This window comes from Boleophthalmus pectinirostris, unplaced genomic scaffold (assembly GCF_026225935.1).
Source record: "Boleophthalmus pectinirostris isolate CB_2022bp ecotype Guang Dong unplaced genomic scaffold, ASM2622593v1 HiC_scaffold_13, whole genome shotgun sequence".
In the NCBI taxonomy this organism is placed as follows: Eukaryota; Metazoa; Chordata; class Actinopteri; order Gobiiformes; family Gobiidae; genus Boleophthalmus; species Boleophthalmus pectinirostris.
In genome coordinates, this window is record NW_026571036.1 from 2,023,806 (window position 1) to 2,046,413 (window position 22,608).

At 46.9% G+C, this 22,608-nt stretch overlaps 1 protein-coding gene across 1 annotated transcript in view; it reads left to right on the forward strand.

Annotated features, from left to right (window-relative positions):
• Positions 1–22,608, forward strand: part of col12a1b (collagen, type XII, alpha 1b) — a 257,397-nt gene that overhangs the window by 118,736 nt on the left and 116,053 nt on the right. Inside the window, 6 exon segments of the mRNA XM_055149744.1 lie at positions 9,562–9,704; positions 13,077–13,209; positions 16,385–16,402; positions 17,079–17,227; positions 19,820–19,949; positions 21,190–21,329. Coding sequence (XP_055005719.1) covers positions 9,562–9,704; positions 13,077–13,209; positions 16,385–16,402; positions 17,079–17,227; positions 19,820–19,949; positions 21,190–21,329 — 713 coding nt within the window.

The following is a 22,608-nucleotide window of genomic DNA, read 5'->3' on the forward strand; positions in this document are numbered from 1 at the left end:
TGACAAGATAGTAAGAGTTAGAAAGATAGCAAGAGAGACAAGACATAGCTAGGTAGTTAAAATGATTTTGCGTTAAAGAGCCAAATAGAGAAAGAGACTGATAGTTAAAGAGATGGAGAGAAAAAGTTGGCTAGAGAAAGATAGATGGTTAAAGAGATAGAGAAAAGAGCCAGAGAGTTAGGGTAAGAGAGTTAAATTTATATACGAGTTAGAAAACCAACTAGAGAAAAGGAGATGAATAGAGTAAAAGAGACAGAAAAAGAGTTAGCGAGATAGTTAGAGATGGTTAGAGATATAGAGAGATGGGGAGTTTGAGATACAGCTAGACAAAGACACAGAGAGATAGCAAGAGAGTCAGAGATAAATGCATAGAAAGAGTTGGAGATGGCTAGAGCGAGAGTGTAATATCCTTGTTAATGAAGGATGAGCGGACCACAGGTTGTAGATGACTTTTGGTTTTTACTGAACGTTACTCAATCACAGTTCAACAGCAACCGGGAACAACAACTGACACATTTTTCCCAACCTTCCGCCTATGCCTCCACCTAGTGGTCAACACGGGGTATAACATGTATCTACTACATTCCTCCCCTCTTAAGCTATTACTTTCATCTTAACTACTCAAACAAAAATTAACTAATTATTCTGTAGCTTTCCAAAACTAGCCACCTTCACATTTAACTGTGTCATCTTCTCAAACATTATAATAACCCTGACACAACCTTTTTTTTTCTTTTTTTTTTTTTTTTGTTAAGAATCAACATTCATAGTCTTTCAGATAACTAGGTTTTGAGACAGTCCGTTGAGAACGCCGTGCAGCTGTTTGCTGGGGTGGTGCGTCCTTTGCTGCATCTGGGGCCGGAATATCTGTCACAGGTGGTTTTGGGTTTTCTTGCACAGTTCCTTCTGGAGCACAGCTATTTCTCACTGGCACAGGATCAGCTGAAGACAAATCCACCATGGGTGGTTCTATGATCTTAGGGTCTACTAGGTCCGCGTCTTCCGGTCTGGCCAGTATCTGGTCAACATGCCTTCGGACAACTGTTCCATCTCCCAACATGACCTTGTAAGACACCGGTCCCGTGACTTTGGTAATAAAACCCCGAACCCATTTAGGCCCATAACTGAAGTTCCGTGTAGACACTGCATCTCCCACTTGGAAACCTCTTCCTGATCCGAGCTTGTCGTGATGCTTCTTCTGCATGCACTGCTTCCGTTCCACCTTGTTTCTGAGGTCCGGATGCCCTAGATCCAGTGTCGATCTCAACCTCCTGCCCTGCAACATTTCCGCTGGTGACAGCCCTGTGGTGGACTGAGGGGTAATGCGGTAACTAAACAGCACTCTTGAAACTTTAGTATGGATGCTACCTTCACCTGCTTTTTTCATCATGGACTTAAATGTCTGGACTGCACGCTCGGCACAGCCATTTGAAGAAGGATGATAAGGAGCTGAAGTGATGTGTTCGATTCCGTTCTTCCTCATGAATTCTTGGAATTCGGCACTCACAAAGCACGTACCATTATCTGACACAATCATCTCAGGTAATCCTTGACTGCTGAAACTTCTCCGCAGACATTCAATCGTATTGGCAGAAGTTGCTGAGGTTACCGCGTAGGCGTCCATCCATTTGGAATAGGCATCCATCAGTATCAAAAACATGTGACCCATAAAAGGACCCGCATAGTCTATGTGTAGCCTCTGCCACGGTTTACTCGGCCACTCCCAAGGGTGGAGTGGTGCTGGAGCTGGTAAGTGGCGATGTTCTTGGCAGGTGCTACATCTTTTCACTACAGATTCAATGTCTGCATCTAACTTTGGCCACCAGAAGTAGCTTCGTGCTAATGCTTTCATTCGGGTGATGATGCCTGGGTGACCATGATGCAGTTGACCCAGTAATGCTTCGCGACCTGTCGGGGGTACCACCACGCGTGACCCCCACAATATACACCCATCTTGCACACTTAATTCGGTTTTTCCTCACCGCATAAGGCTGGAAAGCTGAGTCTGAGTGTTGTGGTGGCCAGCCATGTTGAATGAACTGACAGACTTTGGACAGCACTGGGTCTTTTCGTGTCCACTGGCTAATTTCACTGGCTGACACGAGCGTTACCTCCTCCAGCATCAGTACGCGGTCCTCCTGCTCTCTCCTGACGGCTGTCTGAGGCAGGGGGAGCCGGCTCAGAGCGTCCGCATTGCTGTGGTGTTTACCCGGCTTATAGACAATCTCATACTCATATGCTCGCAAAGTCACTGCCCAGCGCGCTGAATGCGAGGGGATGCCATTTGAGGCACTGCTTTCATCTCACTGAAGAGGGACAGTAAAGGCTTGTGGTCTGTACAGATGATGAACCTCCTTCCATATAAATATTTATGGAAGCGCTGAATGCCAAACATCACCGCCAGTCCTTCTTTGTCCAGCTGCGAGTAGTTTGCTTCAGCTGCCGTGAGTGTCCGTGACATGAAGCCAATAGGCCGCTCTTGCCCGTCTGGCATGCGATGCGACAACACCGCCCCTACTCCGTAAGGCGACGCATCGCAGGACAGGATTAAGTCTTTATGGCTGTCATAATGCACTAACACCTCTGACGACTGCATGAGCCTCTTAGACTCCTCAAAAGCTCTCTCTTGCTCCTCCTGCCAGTTCCACGGCGTTTCTTTCCTTAACAGTCTGTGCAAGGGAGCTAACCGTGTTGAGAGATTTGGCAAGAATCTGTTGTAATAGTTGAGCAGGCCTAAGTAAGCTCTCAGTTCTGTGACATTAGTTGGTGCTGGTGCCTGTTGTATAGCCCTGACCTTGTTTGGCAGAGGGTGGAGCCCCGCGGCATCCACTTTGTGTCCCAAGAACTCGGCCTCTCGCTCCATGAAGACACATTTGTTGCGCTTCAGACGAAGACCAGCCTCTCGTAGCCGCTGTAGGACTTCGTTCAAGGTCTCCAGGTGCTCGTGGTCACTCCGACCGGTCAGCAGGATGTCATCTAAATAAACTGCCACATTAGGGATTCCCGCCACCAGACCCTCCATTATCCGTTGAAAAAATGGCAGGACTAGAGGAAACACCAAATGGTAGGCGATTCACTTGAAAAAGCCCTTTGTGTGTGTTGATTGTGACATAAGGCTTTGATGCCTCATCGAGGGTGACTTGTTGATATGCGTGACTAAGGTCCAGTTTAGTAAACTTCTCACCCCCGGTCAACTTCTCAAATAAGTCCTCCAACTTGGGTATTGGATACTGCTCTAGCTTGGAAACTTGGTTTACTGTGAGCTTGTAGTCCCCGCAAACACGCACCGAACTATCAGTCTTTAACACCGGCACTATTGGTGCAGCCCACTCTGAGAACCTCACTGGCTCAATTATGCCCTCCTTTGTGAGCCTTTCCAGCTCTAACTCTACTTTCTTCCTCATGGCAAAAGCCACGGGCCTGGGCTTGTAGAACTTTGGAGCCACGTCCGCTTTTACGTATATTTTTGCGGGCGGGCCTCTCCAGGTTCCCAGTTCTTCTTTGAATACCTCTTCATTCTGCTTTAGCACATTCTGTAACGTTAGCTGAGGCTGTTCCATCTTATTGACAAACACACAGTTCATTTCCAACTCTCTTAGCCATGCTCGGCCTAGCAGGTTTGGCCCCCTCCCTGCTACCACTACTACTGGCAACTGCTTGACTTTGTCTTTGTAGGTTACTGTTACCATTGCCGTTCCTAGTGTAGAGACTTTTTCACCTGTGTATGTTTTCAGAGTCAATGAGCAGTTTTGTAACTCCTGTGCGTTTCCCGCTGCCCATAACTTGCTGTATTCATCTTTTGTCAAAATTGACACACTACAGCCTGTATCCACTTCAAACTGTACCATGTTCCCATTCAGATCTAGCTGTGTGGTAATGGGGTCTACCTTTGCCATTTTTGAGTCTTTTAGGTTGTGCATTGAAAACACTTCTTCGTCACTGGACTGGGGATCCGTGGACTCGCTCATATGATGCGCGTACTGCCTTTTCTCTTTCCAGCTAGCCTTTTCACCCTTGACATACTTCTTCCCTCCCCCCTTAGCCTGTTGCTGGTCCCTAGGAGGAGAGGACCTGCACATCTTTTTCACGTGCCCCTTTTTCCCACACCCATGGCACTTTTCATTTAGAAACCGGCAGTCCCGTGCCAAGTGTTCCCCCCCGCACCTATAACAGGCCAATGGAACACTCTTGCTTTGATCTTTAGGTCGTACATTCACCTTATGCACTGACAGCGGCGGTGCAGCCTTGCTCACAGTACTGTCCAGCGCCTTTGATTGCAAGTCACGTATATCCTTGTTCGCTGTCTCGATGGCCTGCGCGACTTTCAGGGCTTTATCAAACGTCAGCTCCGGCTCCGCTAACAGTCTCCTTTGAATGCGATCATCCGCAATGCCGCACACAAGCCTATCGCGCAGCATCTCCTTCAGCTTATCACCGTAATTGCAATGTTGCGCCAGCTCTCTCAGCACAGCCACATACTCCAACACAGTCTCATTTGCCGCTCTAGTCCTTGAATTAAACTTAAATCTCTGGACTATTTCACTGGGCTTTGGATTGTAATGTGACTGAAGCAAACCAGTCAATTCCGCGAATGACTTGGCACCCGGCTTCTCTGGACTTAGCAAGTTCCTCATTAAACTATACGTCCTGCTGCCGACGGAGCTCAACAAAATCGCTCGCTTTCTTCCTGCGTCCGTAATCCCATTTGCCTCAAAGAAGTGCTCCAAAACTTCACAATATTCCTCCCAGGTCTGTATCTGACTGTCAAACGCCGTCAGCGCTCCCACCATGGAAGTAGCCATCCCGCCGCTAGCGCCAGCTTCCTCACCGTCCGACATTAGCCGAGAAACTGTTTCATAAAACACTCAAGCTGTTTCCTGCACCAACAGCGTCTCCCGAGTTCACCAGTTTCCTCGTCGCCAAATGTAATATCCTTGTTAATGAAGGATGAGCGGACCACAGGTTGTAGATGACTTTTGGTTTTTACTGAACGTTACTCAATCACAGTTCAACAGCAACCGGGAACAACAACTGACACATTTTTCCCAACCTTCCGCCTATGCCTCCACCTAGTGGTCAACACGGGGTATAACATGTATCTACTACAGAGAGATAATCAGAAACAGGGAAAATATATGGCGCTAGAGAAAGAGAAAGAGCTAGCCAGAGAGAGAGAGAGAGATTGAGTTAAAGAGAGTTGGAGATGGCAAGAAATAGAATGAGAACTTACAAAGCTTGCTTTGAAAAACTCCTCAGGATGGTCTCCTAGAACATGAGGAAGTCCTTGGAGCGCCACAGTGCGTTTTTCTGTTGGATCTTGTGACTGACAGATAAAAATTTTGTATTATTTATTGTGGATTTAACAGAAGAAAATGTACTGATGTAGGAATTTTTAGCTTTTCATTACACACACAGATGGATGATATAAAATATTAGCCATTTTAAATATAAATAGATAGATTTGGCTTCCAACAATAAATATAAATGTATGTAGATCTTACATATTTTGGGCTTTTATTAAAGATTTTTATGAATTTACACCTTGTTCCCAATCCAACTCACAGGTCTTAAAGTGCTGTTTTAAACGTCACCAAACAGAGAGAGATCATAAATACATTAACATCCGAAGCTGACACTAAACATTTAGCCAACTAATATTACATTTCGTAAGTGGACAAAAATACTGTACATTAATATTGAATTTACAAATCCCAACAAATAAAAATAATCAATGTTATTTGCAAAAAAGTAATTCCCCGAGCCCTACTCTCATGAGCCACTTTAGAACAAGAAAACGCATACAAGCTCAAGTGTTTAGGTTTACGTCTGTCGATAAGACGCCCTGCCCAAGATGGCGGCCGCATTTCTCGCGCTCAGACAGCCTGTTCGGAGTCTATACTCTTTATATGTAATAGAGCAAATCTACACACACTCGCTCCCTCTCTCCCAGAGAGCGCAATCAGTGTAATGCTAGTAGTACAACTGCACCGAACTCGACTTTAACCCGCCTCGCAGTCAGTGTACGGGAGGCGCAGCTCTTCCGGACAGAACTTTCTCGTGCGGCCGCTCTGCTCCGGTGGCTGCGCGCACTTGTCACATTTCTCCCCCGTTTACCTCACACATGCCCCGACACCGTAGCGAACACTTAAAGGTTGTATAGAGGATTTTTTTAAGGGAAGAGAAATACAGCGACAGTCCTTGTGCGCATTCAGAATTACTGTTGAAGTTTCCTGTCTAGAAGTAATTCAGCGACCGACGCGTCAGTTTTTAGACCCTTCGTCTGCTTCGGTCGCGCCATCGCTGGACGAGATCTCCACGAATCACCTCAGTTTGTCTTTGCTCCTTTTCCTCTTCTCTTCTTCTTTCAGCGACCTCAAAAACGGACTTTCTTTTGCGTGGATGCTCGTCCGCCGTCGCGACAAACTTTGTGCGAAATGCGAGGAAGCGACAGTTCGAAAAAGCCTCTAAGAACAGCTGCGTAAACCACGTAATCCCCGCGCTCCGACGAGTCAGTTACACTAGGGAGTTTGATTGACAACCCAACAGCCAATAGAAAATGAGGGAGCCTCGTTTTTCTATTGGCTGATGTTATCTGGCCTCAACACGTCCACAGTTGATAGATTTTCGTTCTTTTTTTTTGGTCATCATCATTACAAAGCTGCTGCGTCTCTGTAATGGAATTTTAATATTTGACTGACAGTTTGAAACTAAAAAAAATCCTCCATACAACCTTTAAGCGCTGGAGAGAGAGACGAGCCGTGTCTACAGCTGTGTGCTATATCTGACCATGTAAATTAAGTTTTTGCCTGCACGGCTGCACCAAAGACGTGTTGTTTAATGGCGGGCGTAGATCACATAAAGCGACAAGCGAACACACTAGCACAGCTAAAGTTACAATTAAGTACCCGGATAATTTAGTTCAAGATAACTCCAAAACGTTTTGCATCAAAATACAAGTTTACAGCATGAAGTTGAGCGCTTGCAATTTGTATTTCCACGCCATGCTGCCACGCTCAATGCTAACGATGATATTCGGGGCTGTAGTCGTTTCGCAGCAAAATGCATTTTATAACTTCAGCTGTGACTCTTTGGGCGAATTTAGACATCAAAAGACACATAAGACGTAATGTTTAGCAGTGAAACATCTGTTACTTACCAAGTCAGACACTCATTCAAAAGGACCGTGATTCTGCCGTCTTCTCGGCTGTTCAGCTCACAAGCCCCTCCCACCGCGTATAAAACCTAAACACCCTGAGCTCCACCACTTAGAATGAATAGTGCAGGCAGATACCTGATTATATGAGCATTTACTGCTTGTTTACTTTAGTAATGGTTCCCGCCTTTGTAAAAATATGAAATTATAAGCAATGATAGCTTGATTTGTTATGNTGCACCAAAGACGTGTTGTTTAATGGCGGGCGTAGATCACATAAAGCTACAAGCGAACACAGCTAGCACAGCTAAAGTACAATTAAGTACCGGATAATTTAGTTCAAGATAACTCCAAAACGTTTTGCATCAAAATACAAGTTTACAGCATGAAGTTGAGCGCTTGCAATTTGTATTTCCACGCCATGCTGCCACGCTCAATGCTAACGATGATATTCGGGGCTGTAGTCGTTTCGCAGCAAAATGCATTTTATAACTTCAGCTGTGACTCTTTGGGCGAATTTAGACATCAAAAGACACATAAGACGTAATGTTAGCAGTGAAACATCTGTGTACTTACCAAGTCAGACACTCATTCAAAAGGACCGTGATTCTGCCGTCTTCTCGGCTGTTCAGCTCACAAGCCCCTCCCACCGCGTATAAAACCTAAACACCTGAGCTATCACCACTTAGAATGAATAGTGCAGGCAGATACCTGATTATATGAGCATTTACTACTTGTTTACTTTAGTAATGGTCCCGCCTTTGTAAAAATATGAAATTATAAGCAATGATAGCTTGATTTGTTATGCTGAAAAAATAGTGGGGTTTACAGTGTGACAGCGTGTCTGCTCCTGTCTGCTCCTGTCTGCTCCTGCCTGCTCCTGCCTGCTCCTGGCGGCTCTGCTCCTGCTCTGTCTCCTGTCTGCTCCTGTCTGCTCTGCTGCCTGTCTGCTCCTGCTGCTCCTGCTCTCCTGTCTGCTCCTGCCTGCTCTCCTGTGCTCCTGCTGCTCCTGTCTGCTCCTGTCTGCTCCTGTCTGCTCCTGTCTGCTCCTGTCTGCTCCTGTCTGCTCCTGCTCTGCTGCTCCTGTCTGCTCCTGCCTGCTCCTGTCTGCTCCTGTCTGCTCCTGTCTGCTCCTGCTGCTCCTGCCTGCTGCTGCTCTTCTCCTGCTCTCTCCTGCTCCTTTTCTCTCTCCTGTCTGCTCCTGCCTGCTCTCCTGTCTCTGTTTCTCCTCTTGTTCTCCTCCTCTCTCTTGTTCTCTCTCTGTCTTCTCCTCTCTCTCTTGTTCTTCTCCTCTTGTTCTTCTCCTCTTCTTCTCCTCCTCTCCTCTTGTTCTTCTCTCTTCTTCTCTTGTTCTCTCTCTTCTCTTCTTCTCTCTTCTTCTCCTCCTCTTCTTCTCTCCTCTGTTCTCTCCTCTCCTCTTGTTCTCCTCTTGTTCTCTCCTCTTGTTCTCCTCTCCTCTCTGTTCTTCTCCTCTTGTTCTCTCTCTCTTGTTCTTCTCCTCTTGTTCTCTCCTCTTGTTCTCCTCTCTTTTCTTCTTTCTCTGTTCTTCTCCTCTTTTGTTCCTTCTTCTCCTCTTGTTCTCCTCTCTTCTCTCTTCTTCTCCTCGTTCTGTTCTCCTGCTCTTATTCTCCTCCTCTTGTTCTCCTCCTCTTGTTCTTCTCCTCTTGTTCTTCTCCTCTTGTTCTCTCTTGTTCTCCTCCTCTGTTTCTCCTCTTTTGTTTCTCCTCCTCTTGTTCTCCTCTTGTTCTCCTCTTCTTCTCCTCCTCTTGTTCTTCTCCTCTTGTTCTCCTCCTCTTGTTCTTCTCCTCCTCTGTTTCTCCTCTTGTTCTCCTCCTCTGTTTCTCCTCTTTTGTTTCTTCTCCTCTTGTTGTCCTCCTCTTGTTCTTCTCCTCTTCTTCTCCTCGTCTTGTTCTCCTCCTCCTCTTCTTCTCCTCCTCTTCTCCTCCTCTTGTTCTTCTCCTCTTGTTCTTCTCCTCTTGTTCTTCTCCTCTTGTTCTTCTCCTCTTCTTCTCCTCCTCCTTTTCTTCTCCTCTCTTGTTCTTCTCCTCTTGTTCTTCTCCTCTTGTTCTTCTCCTCTGTTCTCTCCCTCTTGTTCTCTCCTCTCTTCTTCTCCTCTTCTTCTCTCCTCTTCTTCCTCCTCCTCTTGTTTTCCTCCTCTTGTTCTCCTCCTCTTGTTCTTCTCCTCTTGTTCTTCTCTCCTCTGTTCTTTCTCCTCTCTTGTTCTTCTCCTCTTGTTCTCCTCTCCTCCTTCTTCTTCCTCCTTTTCCTCCTCTTCTTCTCCTCTTCTTCTCTCCTCTCTTCTCCTCCTCTTGTTCTTCTCCTCTTGTTCTTCTCCTCTTGTTCTTCTCCTCTTGTTCTCCTCCTCCTCTTCTCCTCCTCCTCGTCCTGACCTCTTCTTTTCTTTCCAGACGTGGTTCCTGCTCCGAGGAGCCTGGTTTTCTCGGACGTGACTCAGACGTCGTTCCGGGCGTCGTGGCAGCACGGAGCTCCGGACGTCGCCCTCTACAGACTCTCCTGGATCAAGAGCGGAGACGCCGGAGAACCCAAGATAGTAAGACCGAGTCTAAGACCGAGTCTAGACCCACGATGGTCCAGGTTTAGTCCAGTCCCAGTGGAGGAGAGACCGGGCTGAGGGCGCTGGTTTAGTCCTGGTTCAGTTCTGGTTTTAGTCCTGTTTTAGTCCTGGTTTTATTCCTAGTTTAGTCCTGGTTTAGTCCTGGTTTTAGTCCTGGTTTAGTCCTGTTTTAGTCCTGTTTTAGTCCTGTTTTAGTCCTGGTTTAGTCCTGGTTTTAGTCCTGGTTTTATTCCTAGTTTAGTCCTGTTTTAGTCCTGGTTTAGTCCTGGTTTTAGTCCTGGTTTTATTCCTAGTTTAGTCCTGTTTTAGTCCTGGTTTAGTCCTGGTTTAGTCCTGGTTTAGTCCTGGTTTAGTCCTGGTTTTATTCCTAGTTTAGTCCTGGTTTAGTCCTGGTTTAGTCCTGGTTTAGTCCTGGTTTAGTCCTGGTTTTAGTCCTGGTTTAGTCCTGGTTTAGTCCTGGTTTAGTCCTGGTTTAGTCCTGGTTTAGTCCTGTCACCAGGAGCATTTCATATTTTCATATCATCTGTGAAGAAAGACCCAAATCCCAGAGGTCCAGGGGAGGTCCAGGGGAGGTCCAGAGCAGGTCCAGAGGAGGTCCAGGGGAGGTCCAGAGGAGGTCCAGGGGAGGTCCAGGGGAGGTCCAGGGGAGGTCCAGAGGAGGTCCAGAGGAGGTCCAGAGCAGGTCCAGAGGAGGTCCAGGGGAGGTCCAGGGGAGGTCCAGAGGAGGTCCAGACTCAGACTGGATCAGACTCATTATAAAGTCGTGGGTGTTTAAAGCGTCAGAGTCTCAGGGCGACGCAGAACATCGTTAAAACGTTGTTAAAACGTCATTAAAACGTCGTTAAAACGTCGTTAAAACGTCGTTAAAACGTCGTTATATTTCAAATCCACAATAAAACTCCACTTTTGTTTTGTCCCGTGTTTTTACGCAGCTTCATTTCGTAAGAGTCTTTTTTTTTCAAACCGCAGAGTCTCGGTCCCATTGTTCCTCCAGACCCACAAAGCCCCTCCCCCGGGTCTCGTACACAAACCTCCTCCTCCCACAGACCCTCTGGTCCTGCTCTGGTCCTGCTCTGGTCCTGCTCTGGTCCTGCTCTGGTCCTGCTCTGGTCCTGGTTTAGTCACAGTCTGATCCTTGTCTGGTCCTGGTTTGGTTCCAGTCTGATCCCGGTCTGGTTCTGGTTTAATCTTGGCTAAATATTTATTGGTTCCTGCTGGTTTACTCCTTGTTTTGGTTGTTGTGGTTCAGTCCTGTTTTAGTCCTGATTTAGTCCTGTTTTAGTCCTGTCTTAGTCCTGATTTAGTCCTGTTTTAGTCCTAGTTTAGACCTGGTTTTAATCTTGGTTTTAGTCCAGTTTTTTGTCTTGGTTTAGTCCTGGTTTAGTCTGGTTTCAATCCTGGTTTACTCCTTGTTTTGTCCTTTTTTTCTTCTGTTTTGTTCCATTTTATTCCTGGTTTAGTCCTGGTTTAGTCCTAGTTTAGGCCTGAGTTTGATCTCGGTTTTAGTCCTGGTTTAGTCCAGTTTTTAGTCCTGGTATAGACCTGGGTTTAATCTTGTTTTTAGCCCTGCTTTTATCTTGTTTTAGTCCAGTTTAGTCTGTATAGACCTGGGTTTAATCTTGTTTTTAGCCCTGCTTTTATCTTGGCTTTAGTCATAGTTTAGTCCAGTTTCAGTCCTGGTTTACTCCTTGTTTTGTTCTGGTTTTAGTCCTGTTTTAGTCCTGGTTTAATCCTGATTTAGTCTTGTTTTAGTCCTAGTTTAGACCTGGGTTTAGTCTTGGTTTAGTCCTGGGTTACGCCTTCTTTTGTCCCATTTTTGTCCTGTTTTTTTGCCATTTTAGTCCTGAATTAGTCCTGGTTTACTTCCGTCTTAGTCCTGTTTTAGTCCTAGTTTAGACCTGGGTTTAGTCTTGGTTTTAGCCCTGTTTTTATCTTGGTTTTAGTCCTGGTTTAGTCCTGGTTTAGTCTTGGTTGAGTCCTGTTTTAGTCCTGGTTTAGACCTGGTTTTAGTCTTGGTTTTAGTCAGTGTTTAGTCCAGTTTCAGTCCTGGTTTACTCCTTGTTTTGTCCCGGTTTAGTCCTGGTTCAGTCCTGCATTAGTCCTGGTCCTCGGTCTCGGTCTCGGTCTCGGTCTTGGTCTTGGCTCACAGACTGAAGTTCTAAGTGTGGAGATGGTTTTTGGTTTTGTGGAGGCTCTGGTTCGGTCGAGGACCTGGACCTGGACTTTAGTCAAGCCAAAGATCCATTTAGTCCAAATGTCCCGTTTATTTTTTCTTGTCATAATCCTGTTTCCTTAATAATAATGTTTTTAGTCTGGTCCACTGTAGTCCTGGTTTAGTTCTGGTTTAGTCCTGGTTTAGTCCTGGTTTAGTCCTGGTTTTTGGTTAGTCCTGGTTTAGTCCTGCCTGGTTTAGAAGTCCTGGTTTAGTCCTGGTTTAGAGTCCTGGTTTAGTCCTGGTTTAGACCTGGTTTAGTCCTGGTTTAGTCCTGGTTTAGTCCTGGTTTAGTCCTGGTTTAGTCCTGGTTTAGTTCCTGGTTTAGTCCTGGTTTAGAGGTCCTGGTTTAGTCCTGGTTTAGTCCTGGTTTAGTCCTGGTTTAGTCCTGGTTTAGTCCTGGTTTAGTCCTGGTTTAGTCCTGGTTTAGTCCTGGTTCCTGGTTTAGTCCTGGTTTAGTCCTGGTTTAGTCCTGGTTTAGTCCTGGTTTAGTCCTGGTTTAGTCCCGGTTTAGTCCTGGTTTAGTCCTGGTTTAGTTCTGGTTTAGTCCTGGTTTAGTCCAGGTTTAGTTCTGCCTGTTTAGTCCTGGTTTAGTTTAGTCCAGGGTTTAGTTCCTGCTTTAGTCCTGATTTAGTCCAGGTTTAGTTCTGCTTTAGTCCTGATTTAGTCCTGGTTTAGTCCTGGTTTAGTTCTGGTTTAGTCCAGGTTTAGTTCTGCTTTAGTCCTGGTTTAGTCCAGGTTTAGTTCTGCTTTAGTCCTGGTTCATGTTCATTTAATCAGATTAACTTTGGTTTTCTCTTAATTAGTTTAGTCTTGGTTAGATCAGGATTTAGACCTGGTTTTGGTCCTGTTTTAGTCCTGGTTTAGTCCTTGTTTAGTCCTGATTTAGTCCTGGTTTAGTCCTGGTGTTAGGCCTGGTTTAGACCTGGTTTAGTCCTGGTTTAGTCCTGGGTTAGACCTGGTCTAGTCCTGGTCTAGTCCTGGTTTTAGTCCCGGTCTAGTCCTGGTTTTAGTCCCGGTCTAGTCCTGGTTTTAGTCCCGGTCTAGTCCTGGTTTTAGTCCCGGTCTAGTCCTGGTTTTAGTCCCGGTCTAGTCCTGGTCTAGTCCTGGTTTTAGTCCCGGTCTCTGTGTCGTAGACGATCCTGGACTCGGACGAGACGAGTCACGTTCTGCCGGACTTGGACCCGGACACCGAGTACCTGGTGACGGTTACGGCCATTTACCCCGACGAGTCCGAGAGCGAAGACCTGATGGGCAGTGAGCGCACCTGTAAGTCTGCACCTGCCGTTCACCTGCCGTTCACCTGCCGTTCACCTGCCGTTCACCTGTCACTCACCTGCCACTCACCTGTCACTCACCTGTCAATCACCTGTCCACACGCACCTGAACCACACTTTTATTCAGCAAAAACGAATCAATCTTCTTTTTCACTTTGTACAAACCCGTGTGTCGTTCGTTCATTCGTTTTCAATGTAAAATCAAAAATAAGAAAACAAAAAAACAACAGTTTTCTTCATTATTTGTTTCCAAAACCAAAATAAAAAAAACAGATCATGATTCATTTTTTCAGTTTTCGATTTTGTGTTTAAATGGAAAAAAACTGATAACAGCTGTTTCCTGTTTACATGACGTCAGTGACTGAACCAGGACTGAACCAGGACTGATCCAGGACTGATCCAGGTCCAGGACCAGACCGGGACCAGAGCCAGACTGAGACCGGGACCAGAGCTGGACTGAGACCGGGACCAGACCAGGACCAGGGTGGACTCCAAGCTTTAACTCCGAGCCTCCGCAGGGTCAGAGCCTCAGCTTCAAGCTCCGGCCCTGTCATGGGCTCTGAACCTCCGCTCTGGTCCTGGTCTTGTCTCGGCCTCTGGTCCCGCTCTGGTCCTGCTCTGGTCCCGCTCTGGTCCCGCTCTGGTCCCGCTCTGGTCCCTCTGGTCCTGGTCCCGCTCTGGTCTGGTCCCGCTCTGGTCTCTGGTCTCTGGTCCTGGGTCTGGTCCTGCTCTGGTCCTGCTCTGGTCCTGGTCTTGTCTCGGCCTCTGGTCCCGCTCTGGTCCTGGACCTGGTCCATTTGAACCAAAAGCTCTTAGTTCAGTTTGTTTTCGTCGGTGTGAAAGTGTCAGTTGGATGTTTTGTCGTGGTTCTTGAGTGTGGACGACTGGAGCAGCTCGTCCGGACCTGGAGTCCACAGAACATCTCACTTTCCCCACACAGAACCAGCGCACAGACGATGACACGGAACTGCACAGACTGCTGGTCCCGGTCTCAGTCCCGCTCTGGTCTTGGACCTGGATCAGTCCTGGTTCAGTCCTGGTTTAGACCTGGATCAGTCCTGGTTCAGTCCTGGTTCAGTCCTGGTTCAGTCCTGGTTCAGTCCTGGTTCAGTCCTGGTTCAGTCCTGGTTCAGTCACGTAAACAGGAAACGGCCGTTATCAGTTTTTTCCATTCTTCATTTAAACATAAAATCGAAAACTGAAAAAATGAATCATGATCTGTTTTTTTATTTTGGTTTTGGAGACAAATAATGAAGAAAACTGTTGTTTTTTTTTCATTTTCTTATTTTTGATTTTTGATTGAAAAACGACTGAATGAACGACACACGTTTGTACATTTTACAACTCAGAACTGAAAGTGTTAGAAAAGTTACACAGTGGCTTTACTCTGTCCTGTTGGGCCTGTGAGGATTTTCCTGCAGTGAGTCTTTTTTGTTTACAGCCCAGAGCCAAACTCACGCACCAAACTGAGTAAAAAAATAAAAATAAAAATATGTGACACGTGTCGGAGTCTAAACCCCAAATCATCACTTCACTTTTCATCACTTTTTGTGTTTTTCTCTCAAAATGGCCCATAAATAAAATGGTTTCATAGCTGCGTTGTGTAACTGTCGTACGTTTGAGCGATTAAAAAAAAACAGTTTAATTGGATAAATGTAAGACGGAGCTGTTTAAAGTCACACTGCGGAACTTTCCGGGCGGAGCAGTGATGTATTTGGGGAAAGTTGAGAAGTTGACAAAAGATTTGAGCCGCTGAAAGTAGAAAAATGTGACTTTAGTTTGTTCAGGAGGGTACAGGGGGGTACAGGGGGGTACAGGAGGGTACACAGGGGGGTACAGGGGGGTACAGGGGGTACAGGAGGGTACAGGGGGTACAGGAGGGTACAGGAGGGTACAGGGGGTACAGGGGGTACAGGAGGGTACAGGGGGGTACAGGAGGGGTACAGGAGGTACAGGGGTACAGGAGGGTACAGGAGGGTACAGGAGGGTACAGGGGGGTACAGGAGGGTACAGGAGGGTACAGGGGGGTACAGGGGGTACAGGGGGTACAGGAGGGGTACAGGGGGGTACAGGAGGGTACAGGGGGGTACAGGGGGGTACAGGGGGTACAGGGGGGTACAAGGGGGTACAGGGGGTACAGGGGGTACAGGGGGGTACAGGAGGGTACAGGAGGGTACAGGAGGGTAAGGGGGTACAGGGGGTACAGGAGGGTACAGGGGGTACAGGGGGTACAGGGGGTACAGGGGGGTACAGGGGGGTACAGGGGGTACAGGGGGTACAGGGGGTACAGGGGGGTACAGGGGGTACAGGGGGTACAGGAGGGTACAGGAGGGTACAGGGGGTACAGGGGGTACAGGGGGTACAGGGAGGGGGGTACAGGGGGGTACAGGGGGGTACAGGAGGGTACAGGGGGTACAGGGGTACAGGGGGGTACAGGGGGTACAGGGTACAGGGGGTACAGGGGGTACAGGGGGGTACAGGGGGACAGGGGGGTACAGGGGGGGGGTACAGGGGGGTACAGGGGGGTACAGGGGGGGGGTACAGGAGGGTACAGGGGGGTACAGGGGGTACAGGGGGTAGGGGGTACAGGGGGTACAGGGGTACAGGAGGGTACAGGGGGTACAGGGGGGTACAGGGGGTACAGGGGGTACAGGGGTACAGGGGGTACAGGGGGGTACAGGGGGTACAGGGGGTACAGGGGGGGTACAGGGGGTCAGGGGGGTACAGGAGGGTACAGGGGGGTAGGGACAGGGGGTACAGGGGGACAGGGGGTCAGGGGTACAGGGTTAAGAGTACAGGTCAGGGGGTACAGGGGGGTACAGGGGGGTCCAGGAGAGTCTGGGAGGGTACAGGGGGGTACAGGAGGTTTTGTGGTTGAAAAGGTTTCAGAGGACGTCTTTAGGTTGGCGCAGGATCACAGCAGCTCCTCACTCCTGAACTCAGACTCAACATGGAAATGAAACCTTTTCTTCCTTTGTCAACAAATAAATAAAACTTGTAAAACAGAGAAATATAACAATGGTCACGCAGAGGAAAATCAAACATGAAGGTTCAACTGAATTTCCTCTGGACTTAAATGTGTCATTTATGAAACATGAAACTGAATCGTGCAAAAGAATCTGAACGTTTGTGAAATGTGAGTAACACAGATCTTTGACTCTCTGCAGTGATGACGGCTCCAGACGGTACGTCTCCAAACTCATGTGTTCATCTGCTCATGTGTCTCATGTGTTCATCTGCTCATGTGTTCATCTGCTCATGTGTTCATATTTACCCATATTTACTCATATATACTCATTCATATATGTTCATCTACTCATCTGCTCATGTGCTCATATTTACTCACATAGATTCATATTCATCTATGACCCTCTGCTCATCTCTTCATGTGTTCATATATGCTCATATAGATTCATATTCATATATGTTCATGTGTTCATATTTACCCATGTACATATAACTCATATTTATTCATATTTATTCATATTTATTTATTCATATTCACATGATTATGTTCATGTGTTCATTCGTTCATTCATCAGTTCATGTGTAATGCTGCATGTGACTCTGAGGAGGCTGAGACACTCAGACTCTCAGTGGTTCAGGGGGTTAAGCGGCGCCTCGTGACCAGACGGTTTGTGGTTCAAAAAGAACAGATTCAATTTGAAAAGGTGAAACCGTTGGAGTGTCTCAGTGTCGTCAGCTCTGCTCCAGGACGACGTTTGTTTCATTCATTCATTTAAAACCATCATCTTCACAGGATCATCCTCACCCCCCCATAACCCCCATAACCCCCCCCCTCCTCCTCTCTTCTTCTGTCGTTCTAACTCTTCTTCTTCTTCTTCTGTCGGTCGTGTCCAGTGTCGTCTCAGCCTCCTCAGAACCTGAAGATCGTAAACGCCTCCACCACCGCGCTGACGGCTCGCTGGGACCCCGCCCCGGGAAAAGTGCTCAACTACAGGGTCACCTACTCCCCCCTGGCCCCCCAGGACGGAGAGGAACCTCTGACTGTGAGTCCACACTGACAAACGAATGAATATATATACACCAGAGAAAGAAAGAGAGAGAGAAAGAACCTCTGACTGTGAGTCCACACTGACAAACAAACATATACACAGAGAAATAAAGAGGGAGAGAGGAGAGAGGGAGGAGAAGAGAGGAGAGAAGAGAGGAACCCCAGACTGTGAGTCCACTCTGACTAATGAATATTTACACAGAGAAAAGAGGGAGAGAAGAGAGAGGAGAGAGGGAGAAGAGAGGGAGGGAGGAGACAGAGAGGAGAAGAGAGAAGAGAGAGGAGAGAGGGAGGGGAGAGGGAGGAGAGAGGGAGAAGAGAGGAGAGAGGAGAGGGAGGAGACAGAGAGAAGAGGAGGAGAGAGGAGAAGGAGGAGAGAGAGAGGAGAAGAGAGAGAGAGAGAGAGAGAGAGAGAGAAGAGAGGAAAGAGAGAGAGAGAGGAGGAGAGAGAGAGAGAGAGAAGAGAGAGAGAGGAGAGAGGGAGGAGAAGAAAAGGAGAAGAGAGAGGAGAGGAGAGAGGAAGAGAGAGGAGAGAGAGAGAGAGGAGAGAAGAGAGAGAGGGAGAGAGAGAGAGAGGAGAGAGAGAGGAGAAGAGAGGAGAAGAGAGGAGAAGAGAAGGAGGAGAGAGGAGAGAAAGGAGGAGAGAGGGAGGAGACAGAGAGGAGAGAAGGAGGAGACAGAGAGAAGAGAGAGAGGAAAGAGGGAGGGAGGAGAAGAGAAGGGAGAAGGAGGAGAGAGGGAGGAGAGAAGCGAAAGGAAAGCAGACGTTTTGTGGCTCTTTTTTCTCCACCAACCCCGAGAACAGAATCTCCCCTCAGCCCAGACTCTGTCATTGTGTCCTTGGGCAAGACACTTCCCCCACATTACCTCTCTCTCTCTCTCTCTCTCTCTCTCTCCCTCCCTCCCTCTCTCTGTATCTGATCTTACTCCAGATGTTTCAGATCGTGTGGAGCAGATGTCTCCGTTCTTCTCTCCTCCTTTTTTATTGTGAAACATTTACTGCTCCTTTGATCACGCTCCACTTTATTTCACCGTCCGGATCGTTGACGACAGACCTCGCCCTCCTCCTCCTCCTCCTCCTCCTCCTCCTCCTCCTCCTCCTCTTCCTCCTCCATCTCTTCCTCCTCCTCCTCCTCCTCCTCCTCCTCCTCCTCCTCCTCCTCCTCCTCCTCCTCCTCCTCGTCTCACTCCCTCTCGTCCTCTCCTCCCTCTCTTCTCTTCCTCTTGTTTAACGACACCAGGACGTATTTCTCTTCCGTTTTTTTTTTGTGGCCGTTCAGACTTGGAGCAGGTTTTTGGCTCAGGTCCGGACTCCGGTCTCTCTTTGATCCTGGTTTAGATCTGCCCTCGGTCCTGGTTTAGATCTCCTCCGCTCTCCTCCCGCCGTAAACACTGTGGCAGAGTGGTTAGCCCTCCTCCTCCTCCTCCTCCTCCTCCTCCTCGTTCTCCTCGTTCTTCTCGTTCTCCTCGTTCTTCTCGTTCTTCTCGTTCTTCTCGTTCTTCTCGTTCTTCTCGTTCTTCTCGGTGTCAGGTCCTGGCTTTCGTTCTTCAGAGCGACTCAGAGTGTGACTCAGAGCGGCAAAAAACAAAAGTGAAATCTGGTCTCTGTGTGGCAAAAACAAATTCAGATTGTTGTTGTTTTTTTGTTTTTTTTTGTGCCGTGCAGGTTCAGTGTCGGGGAGTAACAGATTACATGTACCAGAGTAATCAGAGTACAAATGATGAGTAACTGTATTCAGTTACAGTTACTGTTTCAGTGAGTGGTAATTGGATTACAGTTACTTTGATTAAATAAATCGATTACACAGAGGGATTTAACTGTTTTCCTGTTTTCGCGTTTTGGGCGACATCCCCTTTTTTTTTTCAGTAATTCCACTCATGGCCAGAAACTAAACCAGGTCTAAACCAGGTCTAAAACCAGGTCTAAACCAAGACTAAAACGGGACTAAACCAGGTCTAAACTAGATCTAAACCAGGTCTAAACCAGGACTAAAACAGGACTAAACCAGGTCTAAAACGGTCTAACTAAACCAGGGACTAAACCAGGTCTAAAACCTGGTCTAAACCAGGTCTAAACCAGGACTAAAACAGGACTAAAACAGGACTAAACCAGGTCTAAACCAGGACTAAAACAGGACTAAACCAGGTCTAAAACCTGGTCTAAACCAAAAATAAAACAGGACTAAAACGGGACTAAACCAGGTCTAAACTAGATCTAAACCAGGTCTAAACCAGGACTAAAACAGGACTAAACCAGGACTAAAACCAGGTCTAAACCAGGACTAAAACAGGAACTAAAACAGGATTTAACAGGACCATGCCGCATGGACCGTGTTTCTTCTTCTTCTATCAATAATATTTTTCATTTGGTTCAGTAAAGTCTGGACTTTTTATTTTCTTTTATCAGACAAAACTTCTTCCTCGTCTTTGCTTTTCTACAACAAATCAAGTAATCCAAAGTAATCAGATTACATTACTCACTTTAAGTAATTTAATAGATTACGTTACAAACTACATTTTGGTGTGTGTAATCTGTAATCTGTAGGGGATTACATTTTAAAAGTAAACTTCCCAACACTGTGTGCAGGTTCAGGTTGGGCCAAAGAAGAACACCGCGGTCCTCCAGAAGCTCCGCCCTGACACTGAGTACTCTGTGAGTGTGGCGGCGGTGTACCCTGCTGCTGTGAGCGCCGACATAAGCACCCGGGGAAAGACAAGTAAGACGTCCCACTGTCCGTCTGTCCGTCTGCTGCAGAAGACGACAGGCTTCACTGTTCATCCTGCAGTCAGGTTTAAAGGGCCAAACACCAAAATCACCTTTTTCCCCCTGGTTCACTGTGTAAATGTGTCTAAAGTAGAAGTAGAAGAAGAAGAATTATTATTATTATTATTATTGTTATTATTATTATTATTATTATTATTATTATTATTATTGTTATTATTATTATTATTATTATTATTATTATTATTATTATTAATAACACCATATTCTCAATTTAATGGAAAATAAACAAATCCGTTCCTGAGCCTGACTCCTGTGTGTGTGTGTTGTGTGTGTGTGTGTGTGTGTGTGTGTGTGTCTGTGTGTGTGTGTTCTGTGTGTGTGTGTGTGTGTGTGTGTGTGTGTGTGTGTCTGTGTGTGTGTGTGTGTGTGTGTGTTCTGTGTGTGTGTGTGTGTGTGTGTGTGTCTTTGTGTGTGTGTGTGTGTGTGTGTGTGTCTGTGTGTGTGTGTGTGTGTGTGTGTGTGTGTGTGTGTGTGTGGTGTGTGTGTGTGTGTGTGTGTGTGTGTGTGTGTGTGTGTGTGTGTGTGTGTGTGTGTGTGTGTGTTCTGTGTGTGTGTGTGTGTGTGTCTGTGTGTGTGTGTGTGTGTGTGTGTGTGTGTGTGTGTGTGTGTGTGTGTGTGTGTGTGTGTGTGTGTGTGTGTGTGTGTGTGTGTGTGTGTGTGTGTGTGTGTGTGTGTGTGCGTGTGTGTGTGTGTGTGTGTCTGTGTGTGTGTGTGTGTGTGTCTGTGTGTGTGTGTGTGTGTGCTGTGTGTGTGTTGTGTGTGTGTGTGTGTGTGTGTGTTGTGTGTGTGTGTGTGTGTGTGTGTGTGTGTGTGTGTGTGTGTGTGTGTGTGTGTGTGTGTGTGTGTGTGTGTGTGTGTGTGTGTGTGTGTGTGTGTGTGTGTGTGTGTGTGTGTTGTGTGTGTGTGTGTGTGTGTGTGTGTGTGTGTGTGTGTTCTGTGTGTGTGTGTGTGTGTGTGTGTGTGTGTGTGTGTGTGTGTGTGTGTGTGTGTGTGTGTTGTGTGTGTGTGTGTGTGTGTGTGTGTGTGTGTGTGTGTGTGTGTGTGTGTGTGTGTGTGTGTGTGTGTGTGTGTGTGTGTGTGTGTGTGTGTGTGTGTGTGTGTGTGTGTGTGTGTGTGGTCTGTGTGTGTGTGTGTGTGTGTGTGTGTGTGTGTGTGTGTGTGTGTGTGTGCAGAGCCTCTGGGGGGTGTGAGGAACCTGCAGGTGTTGAACCCGACCATGACGACGCTGAACGTTCGCTGGGAACCCGCCGAGGGGAGGGTCAAAGAATATCGCCTCATCTACGTCCCAGCAGCAGGGGGCGCTGAGAGCATGGTGAGGACACTACACACTACACACTGCACACTGCACACTACACACTACACACTACACACTACACACTACACACACACACTGCACACTACACACTGCACACTACACACTACGCACACACACTACACACACACTACACACTACACACTACACACTACACACTACACACTACACACACACTACACACTACACACTACACTACACACACTACACACTACACACACACTACACACTACACTACACACTACACACTACACACACACTACACACACACTAAACACTACACACTGCACACTACACTGCACACTACACACTACACTACACACTACACTACACACTACACACTACACACTACACTACACTACCCACTACACACTACACTACACACTACACACACACACTAAACACTACACACTACAACACACACACTGCACACTACACACTGCACACTACACTACACACTACACACTACTACACTGCACACACTACACACTGCACACACTACACACTACACACACTACACACTACACACTACACACACTACACACTGCACACACACTACACACTACACACTACACACTGCACACTACACTACANAAACCAGGTCTAAAACCAGGTCTAAACCAGGTCTAAACCAGGACTAAAACAGGACTAAACCAGGTCTAAAACCAGGTCTAAACCAAAAAACTAAACAGGACTAAAACGGGACTAAACCAGGTATAAACTAGATCTAAATCAGGTCTAAACCAGGACTAAACCGGGACTAAAACAGGACTAAACCAGGACTAAATCCTGCTGTGTGGACGTGTTTCTTCTTCTTCTATCAATAATATTTTTAATTTGGTTCAGTAAAGTCTGGACTTTTTATTTTCTTTTATCAGACAAAACTTCTTATGTGAAGATTTCCTCGTCTTTGTTTCTTTACAACAAACCAAGTAATCCAAAGTAATCAGATTACATTACTCACTTTAAGTAATTTAATAGATTACGTTACAAACTACATTTTGGTGTGTGTAATCTGTAATCTGTAGGGGATTACATTTTAAAAGTAAACTTCCCAACACTGTGTGCAGGTTCAGGTTGGGCCAAAGAAGAACACGGCGGTCCTCCAGAAGCTCCGCCCTGACACTGAGTACTCTGTGAGTGTGGCGGCGGTGTACCCTGCTGCTGTGAGCGCCGACATAAGCACCCGGGGAAAGACAAGTAAGACGTCCCACTGTCCGTCTGTCCGTCTGCTGCAGAAGACGACAGGCTTCACTCTTTATCCTGCAGTCAGGTTTAA